We start from the raw sequence: 26393 nt of genomic DNA on the forward strand, positions 1-26393 counted from the left end.
AGATGTACATTTAAAAATTACCCCAACACTAGTGTATACAGCTCTATGCTTGTGATACATTACCCATTTCCTGTTTTTTATATTCTAGTCTAATCCAAACTGACCAAGTGAGAGTTATTTTCTGACTGCGGAAATAAATACTGAGATTGACAACAATGACCCCTACACTGTGTACAGCTGTACTCTTCAGATCCATTACCGTTTTACGGCTTTTTATATTGTGTTGTAATCCATACTGAGCCTGAGAGCGTTTGTGTCTGCCTCCTGAAATATCTACAGAGATTTAGAATGTTTAAACTATACTATATATACCTGCTATCTGATGATACTGTACACTTTTTATATTCTTGTCTAATCCATACTGAGCCTGTGAGCATCTCTGTGTGACTCATGAAATATATAGGGAGATTGACAATTATCCTTTGACTGTATAGAGCTGTACGCTTCTGATACAGTACCATATATCTGATGTTATTTTGGGTACATTTTCTCCAAAATTTTGAAGTATGGTGGAAGAGGCCGCGGACATGGGCGTGGGGGGGGCCAGCTGGTGCTGATGGTGGTGGTGCATCTTCTGGTAGTGGCAAAAGCACAATAGCAGCTAAGGCAGGAGGTGTTGAGCCTGCATCATGGTCTGGCTCCGGAACGCCTGGAAGGCTAATGTCATGATCCAGCGTGGATCTGACAGTTTAAATGGATAAGTGAATTTTTTTTCCTTTGGCTAGGTGCCAAAGTGATGTGATTGCCCCCGGTGGCCATTAGAATTATTACACGTGGTGCCGTTCATTCTAAGTTACCCCGGTGGTGGTGAGTGGTAGTGCACTTTAGTTTCTTTGGTTTACTGCACGCAATTATAAATCAGGTGTGGGGCTCTATAAAAGAGTTCAGGTGTGTTTGATGACTGTTGGTGATATTGTGTTCATCATTTGGGAAGCAAGCTGGGTGAGGAAGGAGCTGAAAATGAGTCCTGCGCAGCCCAGCCAGAGGGGACGAGTGGCAGCTATGTGGTCTGCAAGAAGGGCTGGCATGGCGTGGTGGAGTCACAGTTTATGGTGTTGGCAGGAAGTGCTTGCATGGCTTGGTGGAGTGGCAACTATGGAGAGAGTTGCACTCAGCATGCGGGACTTGGTTGCTGAGAGTTGGACTCAAGCATGCTTGACTTTTTGGGCAGGAGCTGAACTCATCTTTGGGACTCTGTTACTGGACTTCTGCAATTGGTGGTGGACTCTGCTCCAAGGCTGCACTATGGTGAAGGATCCAGTTATGGTGATGTATCCAGGTGGAGGAGAAGATACAGGTGGTGGGCTCTGTTGCTAGGAGCGTACGCAACAGAGCAAAGCTAAGTGGTGTTTCCCCTGTATTGTCATTTTCTCTCATGTGTGTTTAGTGCAGTGGTGGGATTAGTTTCTGCACTGACCAATTCCCTAGTGAGGGTTTAGGTTCAGGGCGAGCTAGGGTTTTTAGGTTCCTGTGCGTCGCCCGGTGCGGAACCGGCATAGGGAACGTTAGGAGTGCAGGGACTCTGGCTCAGGGGAGTTCAGGAGGTCTCCACTTACCTATTCCCTATTGCAGGGCCCACCATTGTTAATGTTACCCAGGTTCCCCCATTATTATTTAAATTCGCCTTACTGGAGGCAGGGTTTCCAGACTACTGTATGTATAACGTGTAATACCTAAATTCGCCAGTTGGAGGCGGCGTATCCAGCTGCACATTTTATTATTTAAAATTGCCCCACTGGAGGTGCTGTATCCAGGGTCACGGGTGCCTTATGGGTTCGCCTTGCAGTACTCGCTGCGTCCAGACTCACGTGACCGTGACAGCTACCTTTTCTGGGAGAAGGTTAACCACTTTTAAAGCCGGAGCATCAGGAACTGGTTTTGGCTTACATTGCCGAAACAGACTCCAGCAAATATGCCCTCCTCTTCTGAAGTTTCAAAAAATGCAAGCACTGAGTCGTCAAGTGCTGGCTCCTGGTCAGGAAGAACCCCTTTCCTTGTGTCCTTCACCCCCACCAAAAGTGAATGATGCAGCAGGCCACACTTCACATTAGTCCATGTAGCTCTTTCTATCATACCATGCCTGGGTAATCAAGTCAAATCATGAATTCCCCAGTCCAAGATGAATCTGACATGGAGTGTGGGTGGCCAGCCAGGGCAGTGGGGTTAATCGGTACCGGGCCGGTGTCTCAGAGGGATGTGTCACATTGGTGGTGATGACCCGTTCCGTGTCCCTGGGCGTCCATGCAAATGGGTGAATAACGTTTATAGGTGAATGATACATGACACCACCTGTGGTTTCTGATCAGATTGACCCGTGCTGCAGTGTCGCTTCTCTAGGACAGATGTTGTGGTGCAGCTAAGATGTAGAAGCCCTGCACAGGTAGGGCCGTAGTCGCAGGGCAGATGAAAGAGTTGGTAGATGGTGTGCAGTGCAGAATGTAGCAAAGCCTTGTGCCAGGCGCAGGAGAAAGATGACAGACACAGTCGTGCAGTTCCTTTACCTGTACTTGGTAAGTGCCATCCAGGACTCAGAGTACTGATGGAGAATGAGTTGGTCAGCCAGGAAGCAAATTTGGAATTCTCTCTCTGCAGTAGTGTGGCCTCTGTTCTAGCGCTTATCTGAGGTACTCACAGTACTGAGTTCACTGAAGTTCCCCCTGTTGACTCTCTTTTGGAACTTTCTCGTATGGCAGGCAGGCATCCATAGCCTTTTCCTTGTGGCTCACCCATGTCGCTGCTGGGGCTTCCGAGCCTTAGTTGGGAACAGAGCATTTACAGTTGCTACTTCCTCCGGTTTCTGCTGCAGGACCATCAGTGTCCCTACAAACTCGGAGACCGGAATCCAGACCATGCGCTCCAGCTAGGAGTGAGCCTTAACTCTGCTCATCCTCTGGCTCCCCTTCTCACGTCCACACACTTCCCCTTCCCTTCACAGACTGCCCTAACTTACCTCCTCCCGACCACAGACAGCAGCTCCTCAGCAGTCAGGTTCAGAGGTCTCCCTGCTGGCCTGGAGTGGGAACTGTGTTGTGTGTTGGTTTAACTGCTAGAGAGATCCTTCGTTGCTCCCAAGCATGACATCAAACTCCCTAGGAGGAAGGTAATGCCACTGTGGCAACCGCACTCCTGGGGGCGCCACAAGTGCACTGATGCCCAGCCACTGCTAGATGATTCTGCTGGTACATTGACCCAGACCACTACATTCCCCTCGCACTCTACACAGTGAGAATCTGACCCTGATGAAACTCAGGTTTCCCTTCCCGCATACTATACCACCTTACACGGTGACAAAGAGGAAGGTGCAGATGAAAGTGCAGGTTCCTTGAGCAGGTGGGGGGGCATACTCATGGGCGACGGCCCTCCACCCACCATCAGACACACCGCCGTACTATGAGGTGCCCTGTGCCAGTGCCGTCGCCAATGAGTGGGCCCCCCCTGCTTGCTCAGGATCACAGCACTTGCAAAGTTAAAATACTTACCTCTCCCTGCTTCACCGCAGTGACGTCTTCCGCGTTTCCTGACAGTGACATTCTGGTCAGAGAGCGCGATGACATCACGTCTGTATGGCCTCTGTCTAAACAGTCCAAGTGCAGTGTGATGGAAGATGGGGACAATGAGGAGTCCAGACTAGTACAGGGATTCCCTAGCGAGGAGACTTATTTAATTGTTTTCAATGTTGGGACAGCAATTTTTGGAGAGCACTATACTCTGGAGAAAGATATATGAGGTCCACCATACACTGGAGCATTCCAAAGGTGGACATCAGACACTGGAGCAGCATTTATAGGGCCCATTATACACTGGAGCATTAGAAATGGGGCCCATTATATATGGAGCATTATTTGGGCCCATAAGACAGTGGAGCTTCATCCATGGGGACCAACATATACTGTAGCATTATGCGGAGCTCATCATATACTGTATGGAACATTATATGGGACCAATGATTCTGTATGGAGAAATATATGGGCCTCATTACTCTGTATAGCGCACTATGCGGTGGCCATAATACTGTATGGAGTAATATACTGTCCGTTTTTGGAGCTATTGGAGAATTTAAAATGGATATCAGTCATGTTATGTAAGAAGTGAAGTATTTTTCATTGTACTATACCGCTATTTCTCTGCCGTATCAGAGGATCATGAATTGTGGCATGTGTTAAAGGAGCCCAGTGATACTCTTTCGCGCAGGGCCTACGAAAATCTGGAGCCAGCCCTACCCCCCCCACCACTTTAGCCAAATAACCCCCAGTTTTCAATGCCTAACTATTATTATAAAGTAAATTAAGGTTGACAAGCTTAAGTAATAAGAATTGATGTTTTTGGCATTAAAATGGGCACTGTAGGTGTGTTTCCTATCCTCCACTCACTGCCGACCTTGGTTCCCCATTGACTTGCATTGGGTTTCGTGTTTGAGTCGGCCTTCGACTTTTCACGATAATCGGCCGATTGCGTTCGATCCGACTTTTGAGAAAGTCGGGTTTCATGAAACCAGACTCGACCCGAAAAAAGGCAAAGGCGCTCATCCCTAGGTGCCACCATTGATTCCAACCAACTTTGCGTTCAAAAAGTCAAACGGTGCTCCCTCCCTTCCAAGCCCCGACTGTTATGATTGAGTCACCGTAGGAGGCAAAAACAGGAATGCTAGCTAAGTCCAGAAAACCAGAGAAGTTGGCAACTATCAGATTGCAGACCCCTGAACCTATCAACACAACTAGCAGTAGCCGTGGGGGGTTCCTACGATGACCTAGACCCCTCGATCACAGCCGGAGAGATACATAGGCCTAAAGAAGGAAAGGGGAAAATCTAACTGCCCCAGAGCAGACCCCAAAGCAATAGGCAGCCCCCCACATATAATGACGGTGAAGCAAGATGAAAACACTTACACAGACCGAAAGACAGGCTGAGCAAAGACGGGGCCCAACAACTACCTATATAGGAACGGATAGGAAGGCTGCTGTCTGCAATCTGCCAAAACCCTATCAGAGACAAAAGCCAACAAGCTGATATAAAAATGGCCCTGAAGCAACTAAGCTTCAAAAACTAAATCAGCACTCAGGTACTTTCAGAAGACAGAGCTAACGGAACACTGCACACTCCAGCAGGGAGTGGCAGAATCCAAAAAGCAAGAAAAACAAAAACAAATCTTAAATGCAAAAAGGCAAAACAGAAACTTAGCTTTAGGAGAGCAGGAATCAGACTGGAGTCCAAGAGTCCACAGAGAAAATCACCCGCAGGGCAGAAAGGGCGTAGGCTGCCTTAAATCCAGTCAGTGACTCCACTCAGCCAATCGTCTTCATTAGTCCCAGGTGCCTGATAATCAGGCTCACTACCTTCCTTCACTAGAATAGGGAGTTCACCAGGTCTCAGTGACGGAGGGGAGAATGAACTCACAACACCCGACGTGTGCCCAAACAGTGGTTTACCCCAACATATGAGGTATCAGCGGACTCAGGAAAAACTGCACAACAACTTTGGGGGTCTAATTTCTCCTGTTACCCTTGGGAAAATAAAAAATTGGGGGTTAAAAAATGATTTTTGCGGAAAAAAAATGATTTTTTTTATTTTCACGTCAACATCAAGTCGGCATTTCAAAACGTCACTACTTCCCTTCCATGCCCCGACGTGTGCCCAAACAGTGTTCCCCCCCTTATGGGGTACCAGCGTACTCAGGACAAACTCGACAACAACTTTTGGGGTCCAATTTATCCTGTTACCCTTGTGAAAATAAAAAATTGCGGACTAAAAATAATTTTTTTGAGGAAAAAAAATGATTTTTTTATTTTCACGGCTCTGTGTTATAAACTTCTGTGAAGCACTTGGGGGTTCAAGGTGCTCACCACACATCTAGATAAGTTCCTTGGGGGGTCTAGTTTCCAAAATGGGGTCACTTGTGGGGGGTTCCACAGTTTAGGTACATCAAGGACTCTGCAAATGTAACATGACGCCCGCAGACCATTCCATCAAGTCGGCATTTCAAAACGTCACTACTTCCCTTCCAAGTCCCGACATGTGCCCAAACAGTGCCCCCCCACATATGGGGTACCAGCGTACTCAGGACAAACTGGAAAACAACTTTTGGGGTCCAATATATCCTGTTACCCTTGTGAAAATAAAAAATTGCGGACTAAAAAAATAATTTTTTGAGGAAAAAAGAAAACTTTTTATTTTCACGGCTCTGTGTTATAAACTTCTGTGAAGCACTTGGGGGTTCAAGGTGCTCACCACACATCTAGATAAGTTCCTTGGGGGGGTCTAGTTTCCAAAATGGGGTCACTTGTTGGGGGTTTCCATAGTTTAGGTACATCAGGGGTTCTGCAAATGTAACATGATGCCCGCAGACCATTCCATCAAGTCGACATTTCAAAACGTCACTACTTCCCTTCCAAGCCCCGACGTGTGCCCAAACAGTGGTCCCCCCGCATATGGTGTACCAGCGTACTCAGGACAAACTGGTCAACAACTTTTGGGGTCCAATTTATCCTGTTACCCTTGTGAAAATAAAAAATTGCGGACTAAAAAATAATTTTTTGAGGAAAAAAAATATTTTTTATTTTCATGGCTCTGCATTATAAACTTCTGTGAAGCATCTGGAGGTTCAAAGTGCTCACTATGCATCTAGATAAGTTCCTTAGGGGGTCTAGTTTCCAAAATGGGGTCATTTGTGGAGAGCTCCACAGTTTAGGCACACAGGGGCTCTCCAAACACGACATGGTGTCCGCTAACGATTGCACCTAATTTTCATTGCAAAAAGTCATATGCCGCTTCTTCCCTTCTGAGCCCTGCCGTGCGTCCAAACAGTGGTTTCCCCCTATATATGGGGTACCAGCGTACTCAGGACAAACTGGACAACAACTTTTGTGGTCCAATTTCTCCTGTTAGCCATGTGAAAATAAAAAATAGCGTGCTAAAAAATCATTTCTGAGGAAAAAAATGATTTTTTATTTTCACTGCTCTGCGTTATAAACTTTTGTGAAGCACTTGGGGGTTCAAAGTGCTCACTACATATCTAGATAAGTTCCTTAAGGGGTCTAGTTTTCAAAATGGTGTCACTTGTGGGGGGTTTTCTCTGTTTAGGCACACAGGGGCTCTCCAAACGCGACATGGTGTCCGATAACGATTGGAGCTAATTTTTCAAAAAGTCAAATGGCGCTTCTTCCCTTCCGGACCCTGCCGTGCGCCCAAACAGTGGTTTATGACCCCATATGAGGTATCGGTGTACTCAAGAGAAATTGCCCAACAAATTTTAGGATCCATTTTATCCTGTTGCCCATGTGAAAATGAAAAACTGAGGCTAAAAGAAAATTTTTGTGAAAAAAAAGTACTTTTTTTTACGGATCAATTTGTGAAGCACCTGGGGGTTCAAAGTGATCACTATGCATTTAGATAAGTTCCTTGGGGGGTCTAGTTTCCAAAATGGGGTCACTTGTGGGGGAGCTCCAATGTTTAGGCACACAGGGGCTCTACAAACACAACATAGCAACCGCTAAATATTCTAGCATATTTTCCATATTTTCCATTCAAAAAGTCAAATGGAGCTCCTTCCCTTCTGAGCCCTGCCGTGCGCCCAAACAGTGGTTTATTACCACATATGAGGTATCAGTGTACTCAGGGGAAATTGCCCAACAAATTTTAGGATCCATTTTATCCTGTTGCCAATGTGAAAATGAAAAAATTAATGCTAAAAGAAAATTTTTGTTGGAAAAATTAAAATGTCCATTTTTTCCTTCCACGTTGCTTTAGTTCCTGTGAAGCACCTGAAGGGTAAATAATCTTTTTGAATGTAGTTTTGAGTAGCTTGAGCAGTTTTTAGAATGATGTCACTTTTTGGTATTTTCTGCCATATAGACCCCTCAAAGTGACTTCAAATGTGAGGTGGTCCCTAAAAAAATGGTTTTGGAAATTTTGTTGTAAAAATGAGAAATCACTGGTCAACTTTTAACCCTTATAACTTCCTAACAAAAAAAAATTTTGTTTCCAAAATTGTGCTGATGTAAAGTAGACATGTGGGAAATGTTATTTAGTAACTATTTTGTGTCACATAACTCTCTGGTTTAACAGAATAAAATTCAAAATTTGAAAATTGTGAAATTTTCAAAATTTTTACCAAATTTCCATTTTTTTCACAAACGCAAAAATTTACCACTAACACGAAGCCCAATATGTCACGAAAAAACAATCTCAGAATTGCTAGGATCTGTTGAAGCGTTCCAGAGTTATTACAGGAACTCTGGTCAGAATTGCAAAAAATGGCCTGGTCATTAAGGTCAAAATAGGCTTGGTCAAGAAGGGGTTAACTTTATTTAAATTACAGGATTAAAACAATCACAGTAGGAGTCAGGTGAAGTGGATTGGGATTCACCACTACTGTGATCTCCCCGGCTGTCTGACATAAACCAACAGGACAAACAGCCATAAAGGGGTGGCACCAGGACAGACAGCCATAAAAGGGTGGCATGCAATGGGGGCCATTCAAGCAGAGCCAAGTAAACTTCAGGGCACCAATGACCCTATTGTCCTCACTTCTGTGCTTAACCACTGTGCCCGCCAGTGATTGACGTTACTATTACAATGTCCTTGAGGCCACCAAAGCCGAGCCTGTTTATTACCACCAATGAGGTTTTACATCCTCTATTAGTTACAATGAGTCCACCTTAACTTGTCTGCAACTTCCACCTGACTCCTAAACCGCAAAATTGTGATGGCTTATAAATTCCAAACCACATTTGACACTTTTAAATAAATCACTTTTGTAAACTTATATACTAGAAGTCCGTGCAAAAGCATTAAGGGGACTAAACTTGGCAAACCTCCAACTCACAGTCACCCTACAGTGCCCAGGAGAGGAAAAAACCCTGTGGAGGAAACCTCTAGGGAACCATGGCTGAAGTATTGCCCTTCCCTTGGGCTTAGAAGGTTAATGTTAATGTTAATTCTTTATAGCCATTAAAATTGGACCTGGAACAAGATATACAGTTGTGCTCAGTTTACATACCCCAGCAGAATTTTTGCTTTTTTGGCCTTTTTACTGGGAATATGAATGATAACACCAAAACACTTTTTCTCCACTCTTAGTTAGTGGTGAAGCCATTTATTGTCAAACTACTGTGTTTTCTCTTTTTAAATCATAATGACATCCCAAAACATCCAAATGACCCTGATCAAAAGTTTACATACCATGGAGATTTTGGCCTGATGCCATGCACAGAAGTTGACACAAATGGGTTTAAATGGCTACTAAAGGTAACATTCTCACCTGTGACCAGGGTCGTACTGGCCCACCGGGGAACCGGAGGATTCCCGCCACTGCTCCAGTGCCCCCAGCCAGTGGCTTGTCGCCAATAGCGACACACCCAGCAGCTATGGGGCGACTGAGTCAGCTTAGCAGCAGCTGGAGGCAGGAGCCTGTCCCCACTGGTAAAGAGAAATTAATATTCACGCTTCACCACGCCCCTATGGTCGTGGAGAGGAGTGAATATCCTTTAATAGCGAGCAGTGTTAGCCGCAAGCTGAGGCTAACACTGCCCGCATGTAAAGCCGGAGGTGGGCCCCTGCAGGACGGCTGACCCTGAATGGAGTGGAGCTGCAAGGATCCGATGCGGCTTCCTTCCCGGCACTTCCTGTCTGACACAGCACAGCTGGATGACGTCATCATTCAGTGCGCTGTGTCAGACAGAAAGTTGCTGGTGAGGAAGTGGCTGCCAGGATGTGCTGCGGGGAGCATGCGGAGAGGTGAGTGTTGCTGTGTCTGTCTGCCTGTGTGCGTGCGTGTGTGTATGTGGTGCGGTGCTTTGTGTTTGAGTGTGAGAGAGTGGTGCCGTACTGTGTGTTTTGTATGTGGTGTGGTGCTTTGTGTTTGTGTGAGTGAGTGAGACAGAGTGGTGCGGTGCTGTGTGTGTGTTGGAGATTGGCAATGATGGGGGGAGGAGGCAATGATGGAGGTGGTGAAATGGGCAATGATGGGGGTGGTGGGGGAGAAGACAATGATGGTTGTGATGGAAAGGACAATGATGGTGGTGGGGGTGGCAATGATGGAGGTGTTGAAATGGGCAATGATGGGGGAGGTGGGGGAGAAAGCAATGATGGTTGTGGTGTAAAGTTCAATGATGGTAGTGGTGGAAAGGACAATAGTGGTGGTGGGAAGGAGGCAATGATTGAGGTGGTGGGGGTTGTGGGGGAGAAAGCAATGATGGAGGTGGTGATGAGGACAATGATGGGGCGGAGGGGGAGAACAATGATGAAGGTGGAGAGGGGCAGCATTATACCCTATGAGAGGAGCTGCATTATACATTGGGTGGGCTACATTATATTCTGTGGGGGGACTGCATTATTCTCTCAGGGGACTACATTATATTCTGGGGGGCTACATCATACTATATGAGGGGGCTGCATTATACCCTATGAGTGTGCTACATTATATTCTATGGTGGGGACTGCATTATACATTATGAGGTGGGCTGCATTATATTCTATGAGGTGGGCTGCATTATTTTCTATGAGAGGGGGCTACATTATTTTATGAGGGGAGCTGTATTATATTCTATGAGGGAGGCTACATTATATTCTATGAGGGGGCTACCCCAAACCCTGTTACATAATTAAGACGTGTACTACCTTATATTATACCCTGATATTAGCATGTTTTACCACACAATTCGTGGATCAGAGTGTGTGCATAAAAGCTGAGTGAGTTTCTGGGATCCAGACAGACTATTGCATCTTTCATCCAGCCACTGTCGTTTCTGGATTGTGAGTCATGGGGAAAGCAAAAGAATTGTCAATGAATCTATGGTAAAAGATAGTTGAACTGTCTAAAACAGGAAAGGGATACAAAAATATATCCAAGGAATTGATAATGCCAGTCAGCAGCGTTCAAACTGTGATTAACAAATGGAAAATCAGGGGCTCTGTAAAAACAAAATCATGGTCAGGTAGACCAACAAAATGTTTGTCCACAACTTCCAGGAAAATTGTTCAGGATGCAAAGAAAATCCCATAAATAACATCAGCTGACATACTCTCTGAAAACTAGTGGTGTGGCTGTTCCAATATGCACAATAAGGAGGCACTTGAAGAAAAATAGGTTGCATGGTCGAGTCACCAGAAGAAACCCATTACTGCGCAAATGCCTCAAAGTATCTCGCCTACAATACGCAAAATAGCACAGAGGCAAGCCTCAAAATTTCTGGAACCAGGCAATTTGGAGTGATAAGACCAAAATTCAACTTTTTGGCCACAACCATAAACATTACATTTGGAGAGAGGTCAACCAGGCCTATGATGAAAGGAACACTATTCCTACTGTAAAGCACGGAGGTGGATCGCTGATTACCATCTGAGAAAATAAAGAGTCTCATCCACAACTTCCACAAAAGACTCCAAGCTGTCATTGGTGTTAGAGGGGGCAATACATGGTATTAAGAACTGGGGTATGTGAACTTTTGATCAGGGTCATTTGGATGTTTTGGGTTGTCATTATGATTTAAAAAGAGAAAACAGTAGTTTGACAATAAATGACTTCACCTATCCACTAACCATGAGTGGAGAAAAGGTTTTGGTGTTATCATTCATATATCTGAAGAAAAGGCCAAGAAAGCAAAAATTCTTCTAAGATATGTAAACTTTTGAGCACAACTGTGCAATGGCAAATTCAAAAAATATACTGCTCAAAAAATAAAGGGAACACTATAATACCACATCCTATGTTATAGTGTTCCCTTTATTTATTTTTTTTGAGCAGTATACTATAAAACATTCACTGTTGTGAGTTCATTTTTCCCTTCACCAGTGAGGTCTGATGAACTCCCTCTTCTGGCGAAGGAAGGTAGTGAGGCTGATTACCAAACAGCTGAGCAGGTAGATGATGACTGGGTTACAGGAACTGATGACTGGATATAAGGCAGCCGACGCCCTGCTGCCTTGCTGGTGATCTTCCTGCTGGATTCTTGGAGACCAGTCTGATTTCTGCTTCTCAAAGCTAAGTTTTGCTCTGCCTTTTGTACACTTTAGTTCTGGTTTTGTTAGCCTTGTTTTTTGGAGTTCAGCCATCCCCGGCCGGGAGTGAGCTGAATTCCATTTTTGTCTCTGATCTGTTGATCTCTGGCTCTGTCTTCAGAATATACCTGAGTGCTGATATAGTCTTTTTGAAGCCTAGCGACTTCAGGGCCTGTTTTTCCTATCAGTCTGTTGGTTCATTTTTGGATAGGGTTTTTGCAGATTGCAGACAGCAGCTTTTCTATCCTGTCCTATTTAGTTAGCTTGGGCCCCATCTTTTGCTCAACCTATCTTTCTATCTGTGTTAGTGTTTTTCATCTTGCTTCACAGTCATTATATGTTGGGGGCTGCCTATTGCTTTGGGGTCTGCTCTGGGGCAGTTTAGATTTCCCCTTTCTGTCTTTAGGCTAATTTAGTTCTCCGGCTGTGATAGAGGGGTCTAGGGCACCGTAGGAACCCCCCACGGCTACTGCTAGTTGTGGTGGATAGGTTCAGGGGTCTGCAATCCGATAGCTTCCAACTTCTCTGGTTTTCTGTACTTAGCTATTATTTTTGTTTTTTCCTCCTTCGGTGACTCATCCATAAGAATTCACCATTATACAAGCAATAAATAAAACGTTTTAGGAATGTGATTATAACAGGGCGGGAGTGTGGGTGATGTTTCCTCCAGTTCATTCAGTGAGAGAAAGAGGGAGAGAGACAAAATTACCTCCTCTATATAAGCCCCACCCTCCTTACAGTAGCACATCAGGCACAGACATACTGAGCTCCTTGTTTTAAAGCTACATCACTCTTGCTTAAAGTCTATACCGCTAAACAAACATAACTGCAGGAGTTAAATATTCAACCCTCCCAAAGTCATGTCCTCCTCCGCTTAGTGCTTCGGTGGTTTCTTTATCCCTGATTACTAGCAGAAAAAGAAGAGACCAATAGTGCAGTACACATGTATAAGTATATAAGGGGACAATACAAATATCTCTCCGAGGATCTGTTTATACCAAGGAAGGTGACGTTCACAAGGGGGCATTCTCTAGGTCTGGAGGAGAAAAGGTTTTTCCACCAACATAGAAGAGGATTCTTTACTGTTAGGGCAGTGAGAATCTGGAATTCCTTGCCTGAGGAGGTGGTGATGGCGAACTCAGTCGAAGGGTTCAAGAGAGGCCTGGAAGTCTTCCTGGAGTGTAACAAAATTGTATCTTACAGTTCTTAGGTTCTTTAGAAAGACGTAGATCTGGGGATTTATTCTGACGGAATATAGGCTGAACTGGATGGACAAATGTCTTTTTAGGCCTTGCTAACTACGTACAGTGGGGAAAAACAGTATTTAGTCAGTCAGCAATAGTGCAAGTTCCACCACTTAAAAAGATGAGAGGCGTCTGTAATTTACATCATAGGTAGACCTCAACTATGGGAGACAAACTGAGAAAAAAATCCAGAAAATCACATTGTCTGTTTTTTTTTCATTTTATTTGCATATTATGGTGGAAAATAAGTATTTGGTCAGAAACAAGCAATCAAGATTTCTGGCTCTCACAGACCTGTAACTTCTTCTTTAAGAGTCTCCTCTTTCCTCCACTCATTACCTGTAGTAATGGCACCTGTTTAAACTTGTTATCAGTATAAAAAGACACCTGTGCACACCCTCAAACAGTCTGACTCCAAACTCCACTATGGTGAAGACCAAAGAGCTGTCAAAGGACACCAGAAACAAAATTGTAGCCCTGCACCAGGCTGGGAAGACTGAATCTGCAATAGCCAACCAGCTTGGAGTGAAGAAATCAACTGTGGGAGCAATAATTAGAAAATGGAAGACATACAAGACCACTGATAATCTCCCTCGATCTGGTGCTCCATGCAAAATCCCACCCCGTGGGGTCAGAATGATCACAAGAACGGTGAGCAAAAATCCCAGAACCACGCAGGGGGACCTAGTGAATGAACTGCAGAGAGCTGGGACCAATGTAACAAGGCCTACCATAAGTAACACACTACGCCACCATGGACTCAGATCCTGCAGTGCCAGACGTGTCCCACTGCTTAAGCCTGTACATGTCCGGGCCCGTCTGAAGTTTGCTAGAGAGCATTTAGATGATCCAGAGGAGTTTTGGGAGAATGTCCTATGGTCTGATGAAACCAAACTGGAACTGTTTGGTAGAAACACAACTTGTCGTGTTTGGAGGAAAAAGAATACTGAGTTGCATCCATCAAACACCATACCTACTGTAAAGCATGGTGGTGGAAACATCATGCTTTGGGGCTGTTTCTCTGCAAAGGGGCCAGGACGACTGATCCAGGTACATGAAAGAATGAATGGGGCCATGTATCGTGAGATTTTGAGTGCAAACCTCCTTCCATCAGCAAGGGCATTGAAGATGAAACGTGGCTGGGTCTTTCAACATGACAATGATCCAAAGCACACCGCCAGGGCAACGAAGGAGTGGCTTCGTAAGAAGCATTTCAAGGTCCTGGAGTGGCCTAGCCAGTCTCCAGATCTCAACCCTATAGAAAACCTTTGGAGGGAGTTGAAAGTCCGTGTTGCCAAGCGAAAAGCCAAAAACATCACTGCTCTAGAGGAGATCTGCATGGAGGAATGGGCCAACATACCAACAACAGTGTGTGGCAACCTTGTGAAGACTTACAGAAAACGTTTGACCTCTGTCATTGCCAACAAAGGATATATCACATTCACAAAGTATTGAGATGAAATTTTGTTTCTGACCAAATACTTATTTTCCACCATAATATGCAAATAAAATGAAAAAAAAAACAGACAATGTGATTTTCTGGATTTTTTTTTCTCAGTTTGTCTCCCATAGTTGAGGTCTACCTATGATGTAAATTACAGACGCCTCTCATCTTTTTAAGTGGTGGAACTTGCACTATTGCTGACTGACTAAATACTTTTTTTCCCCACTGTAACTATGTAACCTCCACCAGTGTGTTGTAAAAAAGTAATTATGCCATATGTTACTATTATTGTTAAAACAGCAACATTCTGAGTCCAGCCCAAGTCTGGGTTTCTCCAGTGCATCCCAGCCCGACCCTAGGTTTTGCATCCCACATAGAGTAACGTTTTACTGAACTATATATAATTTGATATTATGAATGTCTTTAAAGTCTTAGACTTTGAAGCCTTGCATCAAAGGTATATGTTAGGACACATACCCCTGGCAGAAGGCTCAAACGTGGCCCTAAAGTCAGGGCTGTTTACCCCTTTTCAGTAAGAGGTTTTAAAAAATCCAGATATTTAAGATATTATAACCCTTGTGTTGATGCCAGGCTCAAATGGGAAGTGTACAATGGATGGTTTTACTTAAATTTACATCCATGTGTCATCTGTATCCTTGATTTTCATACCTGTGTGACAACGGTGTGACTACCATGTGTGATCCACTTTCATACATGTACAGAAAATAATGTACATGATCTTTTACAGTTTTTGTTTATAGCAAAAATATAGCCATAAAAATTAGATGCCACCCAGATGTCATGTGTAGAATCTGACTATTTTTTATGCACCCATTGACTTGAATGGGTGACACTTCTCCAAGTCTTGGAAGAAAGTACATGCTGTGATTTTTTTCTCACAGATAGGGAACCCAAGTAGTTTGAGGTTTGTACAGGAGTCCGGTGCCAAACCATAAACACGGTCTTCTTACTATACGTCCGTGTTACTGTTCGGGTTTATCAGTCCAATAAAACTTTTTAAAAAGGATGCAGCGCATCCAATCAACAAGCATTAAAACGTTGGACACTCCTGGCCCCATCACGGCCATGCCAAGTTAAGGCATGACTGTGATTGGCCGGCACACCACGTGACCCGTCTTAACATAAATAAATCATCAATACCTTCTCTGCCTAGTAATATCAGCTCTCAGCTGTCTGCTTTACCTTAGTTGGTTATTAAAAATAGCAGGGTCCTCCCTATTAGTAGGCAGGGAAGGACCATATATATTGGCACTTTAAAAGCCTAATAAGACCAGCTCACAGCTGTCTATTTTCCCTTGGCTGTTTATTAAAAATAGGGGGCACCCACGTTGTTTTTTTTAATTAATTTATTAAGAAGTACATTAAACTACACACACCAGGCACTGCTCCACTCCGATCTTAGACCTTTGTCTGCTTCAAGATTATTTTTATTTTTTATTTTTTTATTATTTGTTATTTTAAGTAATTTTCCTATCAACATTTGTTTGCAAGGCAATTGTCCTGTCCTTACCCCAATTTTTCTTTCTTTTGCTGCCTGTAACCCTTACTTATGACCATTTCACAGCCATTTTACAACACCAAAGTTTGGGTCCCCATTGACTTACAAGGAGTACTGGGTCAAGTTCTGGTACCTGAACCAAATTTTGGACACAAGTTTAGCTGAAACCAACAAACCAAACTTCTATGGGTTCGCTCATCCCCAGTCACGGATGGTCATCTGGAGAAAGATAATTATTCATTTGAGCAGATCGGTTGAATAACATGGGTCAATGTGCTGACCGTGTACTATCTGATCAAAAACTGGACAGCACATGTTCGATTTTTACGCTCATCTGCTTGATCCCTTATACTGACAATTCGGAAGGATATTTTAAGTGATGTCTCCTTAAGCAAAATTACCATCTGGCCACTTCATAGGCACTATTAGAGATCAGTCAATATTGATCTGTCATGCCACAGGTTGTGATCTCTAGTAGAGAGAAGCAAATCAATTCAATTCAAAACGAATTTCAGTCAAATTTTATTAAATTCCCAAAAATACAGACATTTAAAGAAAACTGGCTACCTCACAAAGGGAAGTGCTTCAAACAATTCTTTTGCACATCTGCTTTACTAGTCAAATTTTACATCCGTACATGCCGCACTAATACAGCACTGTGTTGCAGGTGCTGGCTTTTCGGACATGTACCTAGATAGCATTTCTTGTCACATTATTTTTGGGAAGGGGGTTGAATTTTGTTGAGGAAATAGATAAAAATTCTAGACATTTTACATTGTATGTGTTTTTGCACAACTGTTTTGCTAGTCCAATTTGGTGGGTCACTCTGAAATTAATAAGGCTATGTGTGTGCTAAAGAGTTTGAAAGGGGTTGGGTGCAGTCTAAGGCTGGTTTCACATTAGCGTTAAAACAACGCTGCGCACTGCGTCGGTAAGCCCCGCCCCGATCCGGCTCCCTGCCCGCCCCATCCGGGATCACCGCCTACTATCGCATTTGCACGCATGCGATCGGCGCACCCTATCTTTAGCATAGGGTGCGCAGATCATGCGCTGCCAGTGTGAAAGTAGCGTGCTGCGCACTTTTGACGGCGCGCCGTGCGCGCCGAAATGCAACATGCTGCAAATGCGATAGTAGGCGGTGATCCCGGATGGGGCGGGCAGGGAGCCGGATCGGGGCGGGGCTTACCGACGCAGTGCGCAGCGTTGTTTTAACGCTAATGCGAAACCAGCCTAAGGATATGAGCACACGTTGCGGATTCTGCTGCGGATCTGCAGCAGATTCTTCTGCGGTGTACAGTACCATTATTTCCTATGTAAATCCAAAAATGCTGTGCACATGCTGCTAATTTGCCTGCACGGATTTTCTGCGGATTTGAATCCGCAGCATGTCAATTCTTTTGTGCAGATCCACAGCGTTTTGACTCCTGCTCCATTATAGGGATCCGCAGGTGTCAAAACGCAGGGGAAATCCGCACAAAACTGCTGAAAATCCGCAGTAAATCTGCACTAAATCCTCAGGTAAAATGCAGGTCATTTTACCTGCGGATTTAGTAAAATCCACGCGGAAAAATTAGCAGCAGAATCCGCAACGTGTGCACATACCCTTAGGAAACCTCAGAGAATTACACACATTTTTCAGGGCAGTTGAAGGCTTTGCAGTATTGATTTTCGCATCAAATCGATTCACTGCAGTTTGAATTTTTAAAAAAAAAATTGCCAAACCTGGGAAATTGAATTACAAAGTTTTCAATCATCTCCAGGCCCCAGGTGTTTTATTTTGGGATTGTGTCTCTTAAAAGCGAATTGTCTCTCCAGAGAGGAAGAGGACTTGTTGAACCCTAGCGCTAACTTTTGGAATTAGTAATCCTAAAAATCTATAATGGATTAATGAGCCTGGTTACAAGCCAAACCAGAATCTTTATTTGCAGACCTGTGTTTCGGGGTGATGACCCTCCTAAGTGTAAAACAAGAAATATCATTTGGATGTAGGATTGGGGGTCTAAGGAATAACAGTTCTGGAGAGTGACATGCTTGAAATGCCACTGTAAGGAGACTTATAGGCCATGCTCTTTAAGGCAATAATTTTTCAAATAGAAATCGGTCCACAGATCACCAAGAGAAGCTACTTTTGACTATACATTTACCCTGTAAAGCCCTGACATTATAATTTAACTTGTTCATATTGCCTCCTTACTTTGGATCCTAGAAGGAGGTTCTAATAGGTTGCTTATAAGGTCTGGTATATTAAGTGTCAGTGGAGCACGGCTGACTACAAATTATGTGGTCATTTTATTATTCTAATTATTTGAGTTTTTATTTTACTGATAAATGAAAGCAGCTGGCAACATTGTAAATCACACGTAGGGTTCAGCTAGTCTGCGCCTATATCTTTATCTTGTTTAGTTATCTCTGTACTTATTGGGCTCCTCACTCTTGTCTATATTTTCTTTAGCTCTCCTTCTGGGAATATCTCAGTTGTGAAGAAAACAGTGGACAAGTTATTGAAAGGATATGACATCCGCCTGCGGCCAGACTTTGGAGGTGAGTAAAAACTATTGCCTAAAATGCAATAAAAATATAACAATTTGTCCATAATGAATGCAGTGTGTAAATTATGAAGACCGACGGGCACACAGAGATACTCTTAGTTCCCATTATGGCCGACGATATCACTCACTGTAACTATGGCACATTTCAATACATTGTATTGAATTTCTTGCTTCTGTGCAAAATGTAACTATTTCTGTTATGTAGCATATTAGGTGTTCATGTTAATGTGATAATTGTCACTTTCCTACTTTACTTGTTAAAAAAAAAATTTCCTGCTTGATGCAGTGTTGCTCTGTGCACACCTTCTTATACAAGGGCTGCATGTATAAGTATAGCGTGTCTATTCATATGATGACTAAATAATGTTATGTGGATAGGTAGACGAGGCCACAGCGGTCTCCAGACCTTACCCACATGGACTTTTTCTTTTGGACTGATTTCAAAGATGCATATACAAGAACACCATACGCAGTAACATAGTTACATACTGTAGTTATAAAAGTGGAAAAAAAGAAATATGTTCTGCATTCTCTATTACTAGATTATATAACCCAATGCCATTTGCTGTGGAAAAAGCATCCAGCCCTTGTACATAAGCTGTTATAGTGTCGGCCATTACTACCTCTTGTGGTCGGCATTGCACAGTCTAACCCTTCCCTATTTAGCTGCCAGAATCGCCTTTATTCCACCTGTAATGAGTGCCCCTGTTCCTCAGTATGATCTAAGGAAGGAATAAGTCCTGTGCCATCCTCTGTACTGACCACACATGTATTATATATGTAAATGAGATCTTCTCCGAGGCATCTTTTTTCTAAGCTAAACAAGTGCAACTTTTCCAACCTTTCTTCATTTGAGAGGCCTCCATCCCGTGTAATATATGAGAGGCCCCCATCCCGTATAATATAGGAGAGGCTTTCATCCTGTGTAATATATGAGAGACCTCCATCCTGTGTAATATAGGAGAGGCCTCCATCCCGTGTAATATATGAGAGGCCTCCATCCCATGTAATACATGAGAGGCCTCCATCCCGTGTAATATATGAGTGGCCTGCATCCCGTGTAATATAGTAGAGGCCTTCATCCCATGTAATATAGGAGAGACTTCCATCCCGTGTAATATGAGAGGCCTCCATCTCGTGTGATATAGGAGAAGCCTCCATATCTTTTAATATATCAGAGGACTCAAACCCATGTAATATATGAAAGGTCTCCATCCCGTGTAAGATATGAGAGGCCTCCGTCCCGTATAATAGATGAGAGACCTCCATCTCGTGTAATATAGGAGAAGCCTCCATCCTCTGTAATATAGGGGAGGCCTCCATCCTGTGTAATAGAAAAGAGGCCTCCATCCCTGTAATATAGGAGAGGCCTCCATCTCGTGTAATGCATTGAGAGGCCTCCATCCCGGGTATTATATGAGAGGCCTCCCTTCCATATAATATAGGAGAGGCCTCCATCCCATGTCGTACAGGGGAGGCCTCCATCCCATGTAATATAGGAGAGACCTTCATCTCTTGTAATATAGGAGAGGCCTCCATCCCTAGTAAATTACGTAGCTTACTTTTTCTGGTAAATAGTGATGAGTGGACCCGAGGATGTTCAGGTTCGGCAAGTTTGACGAATATACTGTTAAAACTTCAGTTCAGTTGGACCCTAAACCTGAACCTAATACAGGTCAATGAGGACCCAAACTTTGACATGACTAAAATGGATGTAAAATAGTCGTAGGGGTTAGGGACAGCGGAATGCACTAATAAATAAATAATAATAAGTGTGTTCGCCGCCCGGGGTCCAGTAGGTGTTACACCGCTGGTAGATAATGGCAAACGCACAATATGGCGGTATATCGCACACGGGTTGAACGTCACCCGTGATTTGTGATAGATTTTCGAAGATGGTCCATCTTGTACCACTCCCAAAGTTGCCATCTTCTGCTGAGTTGGTACCCTTGTTTTTACAACAGGTGGTTCGGTTACATGGGATTCCTGAGAACATTGTGTCCGATAGAGGGGTCCAGTTTGTTTCCAGATTCTGGAAAGCCTTTTGTTCCAATCTGGGAATTCAGTTATCCTTCTCCTCCGCGTTTCATCCCCAGACCAATGGGCAGACTGAGAGAACAAACCAGACCCTGGAGTCTTATTTAAGATGTTTTATATCTGCTGATCAGGATGATTGGGTCTCATTTTTGCCCTTGGCCGAATTTGCTCTGAACAATAGAGCTAGTTCTGCCACTTTGATGTCACCCTTTTTCTGTAATTTTTGGTTTCATCCTCGATTCTCTTCAGGGCAAGTGGAATCTTCGTCCTGCCCAGGTGTGGACACTGTGGTTGTGAGAATGCAGCAGATATGGGACCAAGTGGTGGATAAGTTGTCACTCTCTCAGGAAAAGGCCCAGCGTTTTTCCAACCGGCATAGGACCATTGGTCCCCGGTTTAAAGTAGGTGATATGGTTTGGTTGTTGTCTAAGAATATTCCTATGAAGGTTGCATCTCCAAAATTTAAGCCAAGATTTATTGGACCTTATAAGATTTTGGAGATTCTTAATCCTGTTTCTTTTCAATTTGCTCTTCCAGTTACGTTCAAAATCCATAACGTATTTCACAAGTCACTGTTTAAGAGGTTTGTTGAGCCAGTAGTTCCTGTGGCGGCACCTCCTGACCCTGTATTGGTTAAAGGCAATGTGGAATATGAGGTAGAGAAAATATTGGATTCTCGTTTGGTTAGACGGAGACTCCAGTATTTGGTCAAATGGAAGGGTTATGGCCAGGAGGATAATTCTTGGGTCTCTGCCTCTGATATTCATGCCAATAAATTGGTTTGTGCTTTTCACAGGGCCCATCCTGATCGGCCGGGTGGCATGGATGAGGGTTCGGTGACCCCTCCTCAAGGGGGGTACTGTTGTGAACTCATTTTCTGCTCCACCAGTTGAGAGTTCTCCTTCCGTTCTCCCTCTGTTGGTGACAGGAGGTAGTGAGATTGGTTTAATTGGTAGTGATCTGCCACCTGATGAGGAGGATAACGATTGGATCTCTGGAGTATCAGACTGGATATAAGACAGCCGACGCCCTATCCTGGTGCTGGTGATTCAGTCTGCTTCTCAGGTCTTGGACTTCAGCTCTGTTCCAGTGTTCTCAAGTTAAGTTTGTTTTTGCTATTGTTCACACTTGCTCTTGTTGGTCAATTCAGTTTTTTGTGGTCAGCCAGCCCCTGCTGGGATTGTGCTGAATTTCCACTCCTATTTATCTGTATTTGCCTTTTGGTCCCTTATTAGATTGGCCTCTTTTTGCTCTGTCTCAGAATATTTCAGAGTGCTGATATAGTGGGAGAAGCCTAGTGACTTCATGGTTAATTTTGCTATCAGAAGTGTTGGACATTATTTTGGTAGGGTTTTTGGCAGATTGCAGACAGTGTCTTTCCTTTCCTGTCCTTTCTAGTTAGTCGGGCCCCATTGTTTGCTCAGCCTATTTTTCTGCCTTTGTTTGTGTTTTCATCTTGTTTCACCGTCAATACATGTGGGGGGCTGTCTTTACTTTGGGGTCTGCTCTGGGGCAGTTAGTTTTCTTCTTTTCCTGCTTTAGGCTTATGTAGCTCTCCGGTTGTGACGAGGCGTCTAGGATCATCATAGGTACGCTCCACGACTGCTGCTAGTTGTGTGGTAAGATCAGGGATCTGCAATCTGCATAGTTACCAACCTCTCTGGATTTCTGAGACTTGGCTTGTGTTGTTTTTTCCTCCTCGGTGACCCATTCATAGCAAAGTCCCTATCCACACACGTAATATCAGAGGGAGGGAAGTCTTAATGAGTGATTCGCAGGCACATGCATCCGTCATCATTCACACAGGTAGCAAGTAGAGTCTATACTAGCGCATGGCTGAGCGGCCATGCGGGCCTTTTATAGCCGTGCGCTGCCGGGACCATCCAGATCCCTGAGATGGACCAATCAGATCTGGAGAAAGACCTGAGCACGTGACTCCCGACCTCCAATGGGAGATCGTCTCGTGAACATGCTCAGTGGAGTGACAGAGGAACTTAGCCTCAGGAATGACTTGCTGTAGAGCAGCATGTGAGGCTCTGGATTCCTGTTGTGTAGCTGCAGGAATCCGGCGCCTAACAGTAGGAAAGGCTAGTGTGCTGCAAAAGGAAGCAAAATGGGGGTAAGAGCAGGACAATTGCCCTGCAAACAAATGTCGATAGAAAAATTATTTAAATTCCCTAAGTTAGTCAGTAAACATTGAATTAATTAGTTTACACAAAAGGCCGGACAGAATCATTAGAATGGTGTGAGGTTAGACTACACACAGTCCAAAATCAATGAAGTCAATATAGACTACTTTTATTAATGTCATATGTGAATATCCATCCATTCATTGAAATCCACTCAGAATTAAATCACATTAGGAAGAAAAGCAGACAGCTGTGAGCTGGTGTTATTTTTTTGGGAAGGAGCCAATATCCACGAAGGTTCCTATCCTATTAATAACAGCTCACAGCTGTCTGTGTAGCCTTTATTGGTTATAAAAAAGGGGGTCTGAAAAAAACTGATGTGGGGTCTCCCCTATTTTTAATAACCAGTTGAGCTTAGGGAAAGCAGAAAGCTGGGGGCTGGTGTTATTTTTCTCAGAAGGGGACAATATCCAAAAAGGTTCCCAGTCTATTAATATCAGCTCATATTCTGGTACAAATGGTAGGTAGTGGGACTCCTAGACTGGTAAAGCCTATGCACTAAGTGCAAGGGCTGCCAAAAATTAGAAGTGGGGACTGCAATACACCCTGGAAGACACAGAGGATGGCCTCAGAAAACAATTTTTTTAGAATTTTCTAAACAGTGGGAGTGCTACACTGGTAAACCCTATGCACTAAGTTCAAAGCCTAGCATAAATTTAAAGGATGGATTGCAATGCACCCTGGAAGACACATAGAGGATGGTCTGAATGAATTTTTTTGACAATTTTAAAAAGCTCTCTTCCTATCTTTCTGACCACTCCTCCAATGTATCGCTCACTGAATCCACCTTATCTCCTTTTCCTCTCACTATTGGGGTCCCTCAGGTCTCAGTCCTTGGCCCCCTTTTCTTCTTTCTCTACACGACCCCAATCGGATGGGCCATCAGTAGATATATTAGTACCATCTTTATGCTGATGACACACAACTATACATGTCATCCCCTGACATTACCCCCGCTGTACTACAGAACACCAGTGACTGTTTGCCTCCAGTCTATGATTCCCCTGCCCCTCTGCCTGCCTCTGGATTGCCCACCAGGGCAGCAGGGATACTCGGTACCGGGCTGCTTCTTAAAGGGCCAGTGTCTCGGCACTAGTGACCCGGTCCGTGGTCCTGGACGTCCAATAAAAGGGAAGATAGTGAAAGAGGGATAAATAAAGTTTGTAATAAAGTGTTCGTGACACCACCCGTGGTATTCGCTCAGGGGACCAACGCTGCAATGCAGATCCTCTGCGATGATGATAGGGCAGCAGAGATGGTTAAGCTCTCCACAGGTAGAGCTGTATCCCAGGACAGTTAGGATATTAAAGGTGATGTTGGTGGTGAGTATGGTGCAAGAATGATTCTGAGGACACAGCAGGGTGCAGTTTCCTTTACCTTTTACTGAGCAGTGCAGGTACAGTCCCGGGCTCAGGTTACAAATGGTTCTAGAGCCGGTCAGCCTGGAAGCAATATGGGAGTTTCCTTAGTCAGGTGGGTTGTGAGGCCTCCTTTCTAGCGCTATTCTCTGAGGTACTTGCTGCTGTAAACTCTATTCAAGTTTCTCTTTCTATCTGAAGCTTAGATAGAACTCCACTCGCATGACAAGCAGCTGTAGCCTGCTTCAGGGCTCGCTCCTGTCTGGTGTCTCTGGCTCACATGTGCTGCTGTGTAGTCGAGTATCAGTTGGGGACAGAGGATCTACAGTCTTCTGCCCTCCGGATTCTGCTGCCGGGGCTTTAGTACCCACACAGCCTCGGGCTCCGGTGCGTGGTCACTGGCGCTCAAGCCTGGGGTGAGCTCAGCTACAGCTCTGCTCCCAGGACCTCTCCACACATCCTCTCTCAACCTTGTTCAGGCTCTAACTCTCTCCATTAACTTCCTCCTCCTGACCAGAGTGAGCATCTCCCCTGAAGTCAGGTTTGAAGCTCCCCCTGTTGGCCTGGAGCAGGAACTGTGTTGTATGCTGGAACTACCTGATAAGGGGATTACTACTTTGCTTCCAGGCATGACATCACTCCCCCCTAGTGGGAGGCAAGGCCATTTTTGGCAACCAAACTCCTGGGGTGCCACACCTCCAATCTGATTCCATGGTCCCTCTGCCTACCTCAAGTCTGTGAATCCCCTTAGCCCTCTGCCTGCCTATGTTTTGTGATTCCCCGGTCCCTCTGCCTGCCTCTGGTCTGTGATTCCCCGGTCCCACAACTTCCTCCAATCTGTGATTCCCGGACCCTCTGATGGCGTCTGGTTTGTGGTTTCCCGACCACATTGATTCCTCTGTTCTGTGATTCCTCAGCCCCTTTGCCTTCATCTGGGCTGTGATTCCTCACCCCTCCACTAGCTCCAATCTGTGATTGCCGGCCCCTCTGTCTGCCTCCGGTCTGTAATTTCCTGGCCCCACCGCTTCTTCCTGTCTTTGTTTCCCTGGACCCTCTGTCTGCCTCCAGTTTGTACTTCCTCGGTCCCTCTGCCTGCCTATTGGCTGTGATTCCCCGGCCCCTTTGCCTGTCTCCGGTCTGTGATTCCTCAACCCTCTGTTTCCTTCGGTGTGTGATTCCTGAGCCCCACTGCTTCCTCTAGTCTGTGAATGCCCTGCCTCCACTGTGAAATTTCAACATTGGCCTGGGTTTGATAAGTAAATTAGTTTCTTAATATTTTAGCAATATTAGAGTTTATGTATTCATTAGTTGCAGTGTGCTAACGCAATGTGCAGGTGTATGTTAGTATACTGGCCACATAGTGTATTTGTGCACCTCCACATTAATTTAATACTAAAGTTGTGCAGAGTCTATATAATTTTTTGTATACATTTTTGGAGGCCCCTCCAGGGCTCAGAACACTTTTCTACATATTTTTTCCACATAACGTTTTAATTTCGAGCTATGCCTTATTTCTTTCACTCCCCATTCAGATGATGCCTGATTTAGCACATGGAGAGGTAGGACATCAGTGACAGGTACCATCCACATTTAGGTACACCTTGACAAGGTTGGAGGCTTTTGCAATCTTGGTCAAAAAATCCTAAGTACCTTACGCTTTTACTATTTACAGCAATCATGGAGTCCATGTATTAATTTGTCTCAATGTTCTGATGCATCGTATATGTACCATATTTTGCGGACTATAAGACGCACCAGACGATATAACGCAGTCTAAATTTTGTGGTTTTATAGAATGGTGGTGCGTGTTATAGTCTGATTTTATGGTAGCTCACCGGGGAGTGGCATCGGTGGAGTAAGGTCACAGGAGGCAAGGTTGCTGCTGCAGGAAGCTGGCGGCAGGAGTGGGATGATGCTGTGGGTCTTGGGCTGGGAGGAGGGTGTGCAAGGCTTCAGGTCCTAGGCTTTCAGGAAATGTCAGCAGTGACCGGAGTCCCCGCACTTCCATTGATTTCCCCGCTGTGAGCTTCGGGAAAATGGCTACCAGAGGCAGCGCATG

The 26393-nt window shown here is 44.5% G+C and overlaps 1 protein-coding gene across 1 annotated transcript in view; it reads left to right on the forward strand.

The window, feature by feature from the left end:
• Window positions 1-26393, forward strand: part of LOC141087532 (gamma-aminobutyric acid receptor subunit beta-4-like) — a 432014-nt gene that overhangs the window by 112191 nt on the left and 293430 nt on the right. Inside the window, exon 2 of the mRNA XM_073573100.1 lies at window positions 18654-18742. Within this exon, the coding sequence (XP_073429201.1) occupies window positions 18654-18742 (89 nt within the window). The remainder of the gene's footprint in view (window positions 1-18653; window positions 18743-26393) is intronic.

Source organism: Dendrobates tinctorius, unplaced genomic scaffold, assembly GCF_039654945.1.
Source record: "Dendrobates tinctorius isolate UK_male_01 unplaced genomic scaffold, ASM3965494v1 ptg000034l, whole genome shotgun sequence".
In the NCBI taxonomy this organism is placed as follows: domain Eukaryota; kingdom Metazoa; phylum Chordata; class Amphibia; order Anura; family Dendrobatidae; genus Dendrobates; species Dendrobates tinctorius.